Here is a 13,083-nt window from a genome sequence, read left to right as displayed (position 1 = left end):
AAATTAAATACAAAAAAACAACACCAATAACTGCTTTTGGTTTGTTGTAATTGGGCAATTTTCCTTAATAGCAAGACAAAAAAGATATTTCACAGAACAAACAAATGTACCAAGACAAACAGTAGTATACAGTTTACATGTTGTAACAGCTACAGTTGCAATGCTACCTATCCAGTTCACAATGCAGTTATTCAATCATCTACAATGTATAGTTCAGGTGCACACTGAACATTAAATCAGAATCAGAAGAAAGTGGATGTGTCCACTGCGATGAGTTAAAAGAAAGGCACAGGTAATTCAACAAAAAAAACAACATGTGCTACTGTACATGTTGACACATGTCTATGTGTAATACACCTCCAGTACTCGGAGCACTAGAGTAACTGAACAGCGTTAGTTCGTCTTGTAGAACATAATCCTAAAACTTGCATTTGAAGATAATTAATCTCTAGCGTCTACCTTGACACTTCTCCAGAGTCTGAGAAACTTAACTTATTTAATTGGCCACTGACCCAATAGTACAGCCGGTAGAAGTTGCTGAAAGAATCCACTTGTGCTGGTATTGTTCAGTATATAAACAGTAACTGATTCAATTTGAGTTCCTAGAAGCGTTGGGTTTACCTAGAACAACTAGGCTTAAATTGGATGATCTTGAAACGTTCACTGGTTATGCCAAATCCGGTATGGTAGGGTCATCTGGGTGCTAGCTCAGCCACGACGGCTGAAAGGTGGATGGAGGGGCAGGAGTCCCTGTGCTTCAGCTTAAACATGAGTTCTTCTTTATCTTGGCTAAGCCTCTGGCTGAGATGAGACTGCCTCTCTATCTCCCCCTGCTGTTGCTGCTGCTTCTTTGACAGCTGCCTGGTTAGGGAAGAACAGACCAAAAAATTTTGATAGGTCTGACAACTGATGACAAACGGTATGGGAAACATCATGTCATCAACACATCTCAGTCATTTTATGTCCATATTCACCATTCGTCACAGGGCTATCAACTGTATTTAAAAGACTTGCATAAATGTACATGGAAAGTGAAATGTGTGAGGTTTACAACTACATACTGTGGGTATATCCGAGGTACTAACATTACAACACTATGACTGCAACACTGGTTTCATAGCGAATCAAATAAATCAAGCTTATCAAGACTTCAATGGTATTTACCCCAACTAGAATAACAGAGGTTTCCATGGAGGTGATATTTTTTAACAAATGATAGTGATGTAATAAAAACATACTGTATAAGGCTTTGATAGTTGTCAACGCGAATCCTGAGGTCCTCATTTTGTTGTAGAAGATGTATAACTTGATCTTCTAATGACAGGTTTTTCTCCACCTAGAACATGTCACATCAGTGTTGAGCTCCTATCAAATGAGGATTGAAGGATGCAATACAGAAGTATCTAAACCAGTTTAAACTAGTCTTTACCAAGTCCTCCATCTGTAGCAGCTTGTTTCCCTGCTCCTGAACACACCGAGTTTTCATCTCGATCACAAACAACAGACTCTCCTGCTCTGACTCCCAGAATGCACCAGGACTGCCATGGGCCTAGAGAATGTTGTATTAATTCATAAGATAAGAATCACATTTTAATGGTGTGGAATAATTTTTTATAACATAAAAAGCCTCAAAAACAAACTATGGCCAAAACCAATTCTACATGTTGAATCTGCCAGACAGCTGGCAGATTCAATGTCCAATGTCTCCACTGTCCCACCGCCATTGTCTTTTTACCATAACAGACAAAAACAATACACACCTGAATGTTTCTTTGAAGGTCCTTCTTGAACGTTGACTCCTTTACTCTCCTTTTAATTTCATCGAAAACCTTGAGCTCTGCAGTCAACACCTCAATCTTTGCCTTTAATGGGATACATAAGTTGCCATAACAATTCTCTAAGAAATCAAAGGAAAAGAGTTGGACTGGTAACACAAATCTAGTCTTTTTGGAAACAAGATCAAAAAGATGATCCTGTAATCATAATTAAGAACTATGTAACAATGTGTACAGTAGAGTAACAGGTGTTGAAAAAGGTGTAATAGCGGTGTACAGGAATAAAACGTTTTTGTGCATCGGTAAAGTTAGGGTTGTGGTGGTCATTTGAATTTGAGTGAGTTGATGTTGTGATGACACACATTAGCAATCCTTTTTAAAAATATTTTATGCAAGTGCCGACCAACTACCACAAACGGTGTAATAACGACATATTAATTATTATTTAGAACATAAAGTAATAATACACACACACCTTCAACGCATTCGCAGTTGCTTGGTAGGTTTCAGTTAACAAAGTCTTCTCTTCACAGTGTATCCTTCTAAGTTCTGGAAAGTAAAGGGTTTGGGTTAGGAGTAATTAGCTAAACCTGGGTCAGATTCTAAGTTTACAAGGTTGGGCCTGTGGTTCTTACCCTCCACCTCCTTCTGGTGTTCCTCAGAGGCTTTCTTGCCTTTCTCGTCATGATGGATGTTCAGTTCTGTAAATGTTTCAGTCTTCACCTGGAGAAAGACAGATTAAGGAAAATAGACAGGAGATAAAGATTAAGGGCCAAATGAATGATGACAGTAAGCAGGGGAGACAGGGTCAAGATAAACTGTAAGTAAAAGGTACAAAGACATTGGGTACAACAGTCTCAGTCAGTGGCACTTTTCTGTAGAGCAAGAGCAGAGGAGGTTTATGCTGCAGAATCTTGCTCAACTTAATCCTTTCCTCTTGCATTGATGCATCACCAAGTTCTCTTGCTCAGTCTGTACTAGTGTAGCCACCCTAAAGCTGGGGCTGAGTCGCTGAAGACTTCCACGTCCCATCCCAAAGGACAGAGTGACTTCCTGCATGTACAGAACTCAGTGTGGCCACTGAGGAGACTAGGGAAGGAAACTTTGCTTAACTCCAGCTTCATGAGTGGAATGGAGCCACATATAAATCTGCACCCTGCTGCTCTCTGCTGATAAAAAAAAAAATCCTTCGGAAGACAGAATGAGGGGCTGCTTTTACTGGATAGTTTTGGGGAGCACAGGTCAGGGGCCTGGGGGCAAGGTGCATACAAAGTCTAGCTATACATAGGTTTTCTCTGGCTACATTACCTGGGCAGCATGGGCTCCACTCAAAACTAGAATTACATAACTCTGATAACTATTGTTCTGTTGGCAGCACAGGGCCATTAACATAAAATTTGGCCTTATATTAAACTAGATTTAAATTATCTTCACCTTGTCAGAAATGTTCTGGACCAACGCACAGAACTCTCCGAGGGAATATCCCTTCAGTAGCTCTGCCCTCTCCTGGTGACCACTGGCAGCCTGCACCTCTGTCAGGATCTTCAGCTGCCACTCATTACCTTCCAACTGCTTCTCCATATCCGTGCCCGACTCCTCCAAGGGAACTTTACCTAAAACACACACACACACACTTAAAACCAACACCTATAATAATCTTCTGCTAACCCCAAGTAACCTTTACAAATCATAAATCATTAGACAGAAATAGATAGAACCCCAAGGAGAAATCATTTGGGACATGACTAAGCAACATGAAACAGTACACGGGAGCAGTGAAACAGATCATCATCACCCACTTCCTATATTCAGTAAGTGCAGCTGGGGACTAACGAAGGGCAACTGAGGTGTCTGCACTAACCTCTTGTTCAAATTGAGATAGGTGTGGAGCAAAGATCCCAAACTACAATGTGTGTCCCTGTCCAGTTACTTTTTGATTTCACAATTTTTTTTTATTGTGCAAAATGATGCATTACTGTAAAAGACATTCAGACATAGAAGCCGTCAGCGAGTGAGTCATGAAAACGGGCTGTGTTGTGTGTCGCATTATGATCTCATGATGTACAACCTGTCACACAGCAGTGCTGAACAGGAAACCACTCACCACCATTTTGATGACTTTCAGCCTCCTTCAGCCCCGTCTGTCCCCGTTTTACTTTTGTCTTCTTCTGAAATGGAACGGAGAACGGACAAAGAATAAATGGGGGAAAATGACAAGTGTCATTTCATACCAACAAACAACAAGCCCTGACAAGAGAGTGAGGTGTCAATGAATTTGAGAACCTCCCAGAAGAACCACTACATCTACAGCACTACACCAGTGAGGCCTTTATCAAATTAGCCAGACAAAAGTCACTTGAGTAAAAGGTAGGCTACATGACAGCCTGCTTAGGCGTTTGAGAAAAGGCACTAAGAGTTCATCGATCATGAGAAACAATTGTTTGTTCTGATGAAACCAAGATTAGGCATGCGTGCCAAGTATCACATCTGGAGGAAACCTGGAGGAATCAGCTGGCAGGCATCCCCTTTGTTTATGTGGCAATAACTGGGACACTAGTCAGGATCGAGGACAAGGTGAACAGAACAAAGTACAGTGAGGTCTTTGATGAAAACCTGTTCCAGAGCACTTATGACCCAAGTGACGGTTAGGGAATCGGGCTAGTAATCAGAAGGTTGCCGGTTCGATTCTTGGCCGTGAAAAATGATGTTGTGTCCTTGCGCAAGGCACTTCACCCTACTTGCCTCGGGGGGAATGTCCCTGTACCTACTGTAAGTCGCTTTGGATAAGAGTGTCTGCTAAATGTAAATAACAAATCTGTGAATGTTCTCGAGTGGCCAGAGCTAGGACTTCAACCTAATCGAGATCTCGAGACCAAAAAGTTTAGGGTCTCTGCAGATCTTCTCACCTTCTCTTTTTGTAGGAGACAATGTGACTATTATCTAATGTATCTAAGCACAATCATCAAGTTGCCCACTGGTAAGAAACATCCAAATGTCAGAATAAATAAAAGTCTTATATCGTTCTTGTAATACAATGATATATACTCCATTTAGTAGTGTGCTTCCTAGCATGATGTTCTGAGCACCATTTAGCCTGTGCCAACCACAGAAGTCTTTGTTTTGTTAGTAACTGGAGCAGTAAGGGCGCTTATGAAATCTGCCTGCTGATGGGCACTTGACCCATATCGCCAATACCAGGGTGATTATTCTCCACATGACTGGAACTGAAATCCTTCTCAATTATGTAACATTTTAAGGATAATTTGGTGAGGAGAGATACGTTTCCACAAAGTGATGGATAATATTAGGGCCACTTGGAAACTACCAGACGATACAAACAGAACCTTTATGGCATTACAGTCTACTTCTCAAAAGTGGTCACAAGTTCATATTAGTGTTTGTTTAAACTGCTACACGACAGTAACATGTCCAGTAATACCAACAGACTGTTAAAACTAAAGGCCTCCCGTCAAGTCTTTTGCAATACTTAGGCCTCGTTCAGCCACGATCTGTCTAAAACCTGTATTTTTCCTTTCGCCACCGCCATATTACAACTTGTAAAAAATTCCCTAGAACATGAGGAATATAGAGAGCCTATAAACATCATCGTCCTGTTCACGTACAGACTTGTATTGTCAAGTTTAACATACAGCATATATTTTCATATCTTTCATATCTAAAATGCTCCTAAACAGAGGGGTCCTCTAGAAACATGTTGAGGAGGGTTGGAACGTTTATTTGACACCCAACCATAAATCAACCATAGACATCTTTCCACAACATTTTTTACATTTGGACGTTGCAGTGTTCTTCCCATGAACCCTCAGTGGAAAGAAAATCCCAGAGACATGGTAGAATGTACACTCCAAAAGCTAATGGATGTCTCTTTACGTCTACTACAGTGCACCGTTAGGATTTATACGGTGTGACCTTTATGATAAATATTTGTACTTAGTTCAACGTCCACAAAACATTTTCCAGAAAAGATTGTTTTTTCTTGTTGAATAAGGTAAACAAAATCTGACTCATATCCACTTGGAATTATATGACTAATATTGTAGGGACCAGCCAGTCTACACTACTTGTTTGAAGAGTGGCTGGTTAGTTGGAGGGAGTGAGGTTTTATCTGTATTGGTTGCTAAGAGAACAATGATTTATAAGCACCTTGTAAATACTTTGACCAGTTATCTATCCTGTTGCAGAACAATAAACGTATACTCCTGTCTAAGATGAAAAAGTTTAAGTCACTAGGTCAACTGCTACATTCTATGAAAATTAAGCTGAATCAATATCAATCCTTGATTGACTATTCAAAAGGGGGCATAGAAGGTGTAGGTACCATTACTGTGTACTTTACTCTTGACTAGATTTGTACTGCACCAAGAAAGGAATTTGATTAATATAGTATTTTTAAGAATGAATGTGGATGAAACAGCTTTTCACTAGATAACTATGGAATGACCCAACTTGATATGGAATGTCCCAACAGTCTTTTACACAATCCAACCAACCTTCTAAAAGTAACAGCTTTGAGTGCACCAAGTGCTCTAAAATTGAGAGACCATTTACAAAAAGTCTATCACTGCTAACTTTAATATACGCTTAAAAACAACACTTTTTGATATGGCTCTTTTAAGGTTTATAACAAAATCCTGTGAGGTGGATAGGCCAATTTAATTTAGTTTCATAGGCCATGACATATACAAAATGTCAAATAAATTGTATTCAGCAGATGAGAAACACATGACAAAGATGCTTAGTTATCAAAGACAGCATTGTTTAAAATTGATTATTCTATTTTAAAATAACGGGTTGCCGCATAAGCCTCAAGAGTAGACAACAAAAAGTAAAGATACCTTTGCAACGATTGGAAACAGATGAGCGGAAATGTGTAAACCAATCAAAACTTGTAGTAAAAATCAGTAGGCCTAAACGTGTGAAGTAGTGCAAGTTGCACTGTAACTTTAGGGAGTTTACATAACTTGAGGGAAATTACTTGCATCATTTACAAAGTTAATTTCCTACATCATCTAGCTGTATCCCGCTATCGTGAGTGACTGCCGCCCGCGATGCGATAATGGCAGCTGAGGGGAAGAAAGGTTTGCTGGCTAATTAACTTTCTTTGAAACTGCAAGACTTAATATGGTAGCCTACATGAGATTTTTTATACAGCTTGAGATCTACGTAACATTAATTTTTGCTAGTGCTAACATTGCCACGCACCTTACTGTGGTAGCAACCCATGCCTTGTCCCTCCGCGTCTGCTCCTTCAACCCTTAAAAGGTAGTTGTTTTGTCAATTTACAAACCAACTCCTCAAATTCAGAACAACTCACTCTACCAAATGGGCGGATCTTTTATAATCCAATTTCAAAGCGTGGACAGCAAGCAGATTTTTTTACTGCGTGGACTGGCGCAAGACAAAGCATGTTCAATGTGCTCGTAGACAGTTCATTGTAGATCAATGAACAGCGCCTAGTTCGCAGAATTTAGACACTTTCATAGCTGCAAAATGTTTTTTTTTTTTTTTTTTTTTTTTACCGTAATATAGGCTATAGACTACAGAGTATGCGCAGGGGGCTCGAATCACCATTCCAAAAACACATCTTAGAACATAAACTTTGTAAATCTTCACTGGTGTGACAGACTTACATAAATCAGTAACAATGACTAAATATGTACTGTTAAATGTATCAAGTTCTCTTCTGTCTATTGTTGGTACATCTGTAATATTGTTAGCGCGCCCTCTGTTGACTGGTGTTGCCAGAAAATGACACTTAGCCTATCTCAAAGAAATTTAAATCTCAGAATCTTGTTCAAGCATGTTTCATTGTGAAAAAGTTTATGGATACTAGTATATAAGCACTAATGAACATCTGAACGCATCAGTAGTCAAGGATTGATTTGGCAAGGAATAAATAATGTAAGTAAGTAAGACTTTATTTATATAGCACATTTCATACAAGAATTGTAGCTCAGGGTGCTTTACAGAAAATCAATAGAAACAATAATATGTACTCCTTGGTTGATAATTTCTCAAATGCAAATCAACAGAACACAAATGCAAACTACCCCCAGCACTGATGTTAATGTTGATAACTATATTTTAAAGGATTTAGCTAATTATGAAATTCAATGTGAATCTTCTGCCCAAAATAGACATTTTCTTTTCAAGCCAACTGTAACACCAACTTCCTTCCTCTCCACAGATGTGCCAGTCTATCTTGGGACTGCAGTATTGTTTGTAATAAGCCTTGACAGAAAGCTTTGGAATCTGATTTTGTTTGAGTCAAAACCGCTAACCTATTTATAGGGTTAGCCTCTCGTAATCAGGCATATAAATAAGCAGCAGTTGTTACAGTAAACGTGTGAGAACAGAGTAACTTTCCAAGGGGTAGCAGCTGCACTGGCTCCAGTTACCAAATTTATCTCAACACAAACTGGGCAGACTCATGACTTCTGTCTGATACTGCAGGAAAGCTAAAGGCAACACAACAAACCAATTAGTACAATATTTAATAGTACAATATGGACTGTATATCACTACATCCTCCATTATCTTGGGAACACTTAACATAAAGAAATTATCAAACATATATACACTTCTATACTACAGTTCAAACTAACCTACTAACCATTTCTGAATTCAACCCTTACCGGTTGAACATCAGCAAAGCTGCAGTTGATATATTGAGCATTAATCTGTAGGTGTATAAAAATAAACACTGTGAAAACCAGAAAATAGGCATTATATATATTAAAACTATGTCTTAATAAAAAGGCCAAAATATATTTAATTAGTCCTTGGTTTCAATCGCTGCAAGGTTTGGGTGTAAACCTTTACAAATAAGTGCTGCTGTGCGCAAGGATACAACAGTGACACAATCTTTACAGGCACAATCCATATTTAAATTGCATCCTAAAGCACCTTGGTATAAAGAAAGGGGATGAGGAGCACATCTGCTTACTTCCGATATTTAGATTTTGGATGGTATGTGTTAGTGCCAGTTTAAAAAATGGCAAACTGGCCCTTTAACATGGCCACTGAACTCTTGAAAAGGTCTGGGTCTCCTTAGCGGTCTTTCAGATAGCATTCTTTCCATTGCCTGCAACTGAAAGGGAGAGCTTAGATAAGGACACACATGACTGCATGTCCCCTTAAGATACTCCAGACTACACTGATGTTATTGAGCTATTGGTATATGGTGGACAGTAGGTAACTGTTTTGCACCTTGTGATTGGGAGTGAAAATTAGTACAAAGTTATACGCATGAGTCACAAGGCTTCCTTGGCCCGGAGAAGGAAATACAGAAAACGATTTCCCTTGACATTGCTCAAAGTAGGCAGTTGAGCAAAATTTATGAGTCCACATGAACTCACCTAACAATCATGAGACCTCTGCACTTCCATTAAACCACGTTTTACACGTCTTCAACTATTCAGCACACATACACATTTCTGTGCAGTGGCAGATGTGGTATGGGTCAGTGTTGTGGGGTATTCAATCATGTTTATTAATAAGTTTGGGCTACCTGTGGGTGTTTTCCTTCCCATACTAGCAGCCTAAGCATGTACAGTAACTTCAAATTTTTTTCACTTTTCACTCAGTTATATCACTTACAATTAGCCTTAAGCTGAATGAACTAATGATAATTTGTTGGTAAATAGATATTGCTCTTTCTGCAACTCCAAAATGTTTAACAGTTCTTACCCACTATATATCATCACCACCCATTTTACATTTAACAAGGGTACTGTATATGTAATTCTATACCATCTTGTGGCCATACAGAGAATAACAGTCAAATCAAATAATTGGAAAAAACACTATTGTTTGTTTATTCCGAAAATGTGCATCTATTGGTTTATAAAGTAGAAAGTTGTTTCAGGCACAAGAACAATGATTCAATGCATTGCGTCAACGCAACATTAGACATGAAGCCTTCTTTTCCATACAAATTAATTACAACAGCATTCCCTTTACCAAAAAGTACAGTCTGATAAGTCAATTCAACAAGCTGATTCTGGCTACATTAGACTAAGAGTAGTATAATTAAGGAGCAAACTCTAACAAAAACATCTGATGAACAATCTTGAGAGCTTCAGATAAAAAAGCATGGCACAATAAACAACTCATGAAAAAAAGCTACTTTAAAGCTACTCATCCAGTGATTTTTTACCCAGGATATAAAGTAAGTCAATAAGCAACATATACTGTTATCTTTCAATAACTTGCACAAGTAAAAAAAAAAAAGACCAAATAGACATTAGAAATGTATATTTGACATCTATACTATGTCTATTACATTGGACATGTAAGATTTAGTACAGCTCCAATTTCAGGTTCTTTGTAATTGGCTTCATGAGATAAAAAGTTCCCTTAACAGTACCGCAATGTGAATACAGTATCACCCATTGTCAAATGCAACAGTAGCATTTTCCCCACTGACACCTATTCCCAAGCAGGACCGTGCACATTGGCAATACAATTCCTAAGGAGCAGCAACTTTCTGTAATACAATAGAAGTTATTTATATTCCATTGATAAAATTGGTTATCAAGTTAATGAGTATCTTAATTCTTCACAACAAGGTCCGACTCACCTTAGACTAGTGTGACCAGTGTACAAACCACAACTGACAACAAAGTGCATTAGTAGTCCTGATTTAGTTATTTGAGTGAAGAGACAAGGCAATTTTGAGGCAACCCAACTCTTTTCCCAAGGATTCCAGAACTCCCTGTACTCTGTAGTTTCCATTAGTTAGCCAATAGGGCAGATCCATGTCAGGCAAGTAGAAGTTAGACTCTGGCAAAGAATAGGCCCCCTGAGGAACGAGGAAATAAAAAACAAAAATGGTAATCTGCAAGTCAGTAAAGAAAACTATGCAAACTATGAGTACCATAAATCTGTAAAGAGAAAATTATGTGGGCAAGAGACAGGATCTGGTGAAACAAGGAAATACACATTTCATTGGTTACTGGACACTATATACTCAAGGAAGTGGGTTTTGGACACACCGATACATACTTCCTTATTTTCTTTGTTTGTTTCCTAGTTTTTTTGTTTGTAACTTACCTTGCTGCCCTAGCATTTGGACAGCACGCACAAATAATGTGCAGAAAGGCCTTGGCTCTACAATACCTTGGCTCTCAAATACTCTATAACACATATGCTTGCCCAGTCCACTGCTGGTAAATAATTATAAATAATTGAAGACTTTGTCTTCCTCTACATACAACTTTATAGTTTTAAATATACATGACTAATGTTTACACAATAATGATTTAAACCATTTTAATATTTGTATTCCTGTGGTCTGAGAGACTTACAGCTTTGAAAGGGCAGTGGCAGGGGAGGCCATAGGTGTATAGAGGCTCTGGGCAGTCCTGTCCTGGTGGAACCGCCATGTTGAGAAGGTCACAGACGTCAGGGTAATGGCAACTGCCTATTTGTTCCAAACATGGCACCTTGACCCAGAAACCAGCCACTTCCTTCTCCAGTGTTACATTCAGCTGCGAGAGGAAAAAAACAATGGTTAAACCATCTATACTAAATACAGTATATTGTCTATGGCCCATGGGTTTGGTCAATTTTGTTGTTAGCACAAATGGGACTTTGTACTTAGAACTAAAGTTGTTGACAAGATGATACTCACTATAATGATACCTACAGTAGGAGTAAAATTATGATTGACATGATTGAAAAAAGGTTTAATGTAACTATATAAAGAGGATAGTGTTACAGTGTTGGATCCATTTCAATGGTGACTATTCGGGGTACCCTGTGTGTAGCCAAAGTGTGGGACTAATTGATACAGGTGTGGAGTATAGCGAGGTCTCTTGTTTGTTTTTTTTACCGTGAGGTGGTGTTTTCAGTGAAGAGAGACTTTGTTACAGCCTAATCAGAAAATAAATAGTGTCATAGCCGAATAAGTTTGAGGCTTTTTGATATTTTTGGAAGGTGAGAACAGATGATCAAAATAGCCTATAGGCTACTGGAAGCACACTATCTACACCGCAGTGTGTCAAGAATGAACTAAATAGAACAGCAGATCAGTTCCTGAAAAAAATGGTTTCTGTTTAAAAACTAGCACAAGTTGTACAGATCAGGTCTTTAGATTATGCAATGCTATTTACATAATTTTTTTCATGTGGCAGAGGGAGAATAGTCTCAGATAGGTTGGTCATTGGTATACCAGAGTACCTCCACCAACTTTGGTTCACTAAACTAAATTATTATATTTGACTAAGAAACCATCTTTGTGGGATGAGCCTTATGGGCAACATTAGGGTTTACAGGACACGCAACACACAAACGAAATCTAGAGAGAAAGAGGGCTTCTAATGAGGACGAAAGGGGCCAATTTTTTTCTTTATCTTTTACTGATACTTAAGCATTTCAAGTGATGTTATTGCCAGTGTGAAGTTATTTCAACAATTGTCTGTATAGCCTGTGCAAAGGGAAATAATTTAGTCAAACACTAATGCATAACAAATCAGCAAAATAAACAAGGCCATACTACAGCTTTCTATGAAAATCGACTCACAACAAGGGGCGAGGAAAGTTCCACCTCGGTGGAGCCGGACGCGCTGGCCATCAAATCTCCAGGAATAACAATAGGATCGGGCGACAGAGTTAGCGACTTCAGAACAGCTGGATCGTCTGGCTTCCCGCAATTCTTCCAGTCGAAATCCAGAATCTATCGATTGAATAGACACCGGCAGTTAATGGTGGGGCAAAGGGCTGAATAGTATGCAAATATACCATTATTAAAACGATGTCACAGCTTACCTTTGCCTTTTTTAAAAGCATTTTCTTGGTTTGCACTTTGCAGCTCCCCTGTGATATGAGAGATTCTGTGATGCAAAGCGCTATCATAAAAGCAATAGAGCGCTTCATAGCGGATAAGTCACCAAACTGTTTTATAAAAACAATGGTAAATGCGATAAGTTTACATTTATCGCACAAGACGCCGTCACAAACGCAAATGACCTGGTTTAACCTACACTTGGTGTGTAGGCATGTTTCACATTTCCGCATTTACAGATCACGTGACAAGGGGTGCGTCCCACACCAAGTTTGAAAATTCTCCACTCGCTCGCTAGCCTACGACTCAATGGCAAAGAGTAGGCTAAAGAAGTCTTCTATACTCTTTGTCAATAGCTCCAAACACATACATGAAGGCCTTTTTGCACATTATTTGTGCGTGCTGTCCGAATGCTAGGGCAGCAAGGTAAGTTACAAACACAACAACAAGGACGCGAACAAAGAAAATAAGGAAGTATGTACCGGTGTGTCCAAAACCCAC

At 38.9% G+C, this 13,083-nt stretch overlaps 2 protein-coding genes across 2 annotated transcripts; both read right to left on the bottom strand.

Annotated features, from left to right (window-relative positions):
- Positions 1-542: 542 nt before the first annotated feature.
- On the bottom strand, positions 543-7,045 carry ccdc69 (coiled-coil domain containing 69). Its single transcript, XM_067247830.1, has 9 exons — positions 6,999-7,045; positions 3,880-3,943; positions 3,210-3,388; positions 2,411-2,498; positions 2,251-2,324; positions 1,761-1,862; positions 1,430-1,549; positions 1,239-1,336; positions 543-861 (listed from the first exon to the last, which is right to left on the bottom strand). The coding sequence occupies exons 1-9, from the start codon at positions 7,017-7,019 to the stop codon at positions 693-695; spliced, it is 915 nt and encodes a 304-aa protein (XP_067103931.1). The 5' UTR covers positions 7,020-7,045; the 3' UTR covers positions 543-692.
- Positions 7,046-9,589: 2,544 nt separating this feature from the next.
- On the bottom strand, positions 9,590-12,813 carry gm2a (ganglioside GM2 activator). Its single transcript, XM_067247741.1, has 4 exons — positions 12,567-12,813; positions 12,322-12,474; positions 11,105-11,287; positions 9,590-10,599 (listed from the first exon to the last, which is right to left on the bottom strand). The coding sequence occupies exons 1-4, from the start codon at positions 12,672-12,674 to the stop codon at positions 10,441-10,443; spliced, it is 603 nt and encodes a 200-aa protein (XP_067103842.1). The 5' UTR covers positions 12,675-12,813; the 3' UTR covers positions 9,590-10,440.
- Between the last annotated feature and the right edge of the window lie 270 nt (positions 12,814-13,083).

The sequence above is a fragment of the Osmerus mordax genome, chromosome 12, assembly GCF_038355195.1.
Source record: "Osmerus mordax isolate fOsmMor3 chromosome 12, fOsmMor3.pri, whole genome shotgun sequence".
Lineage (NCBI taxonomy): Eukaryota > Metazoa > Chordata > Actinopteri > Osmeriformes > Osmeridae > Osmerus > Osmerus mordax.
The sequence above is the reverse complement of the archived record's forward strand: the minus strand, read 5'-3'. Positions and strand labels throughout refer to the sequence as shown.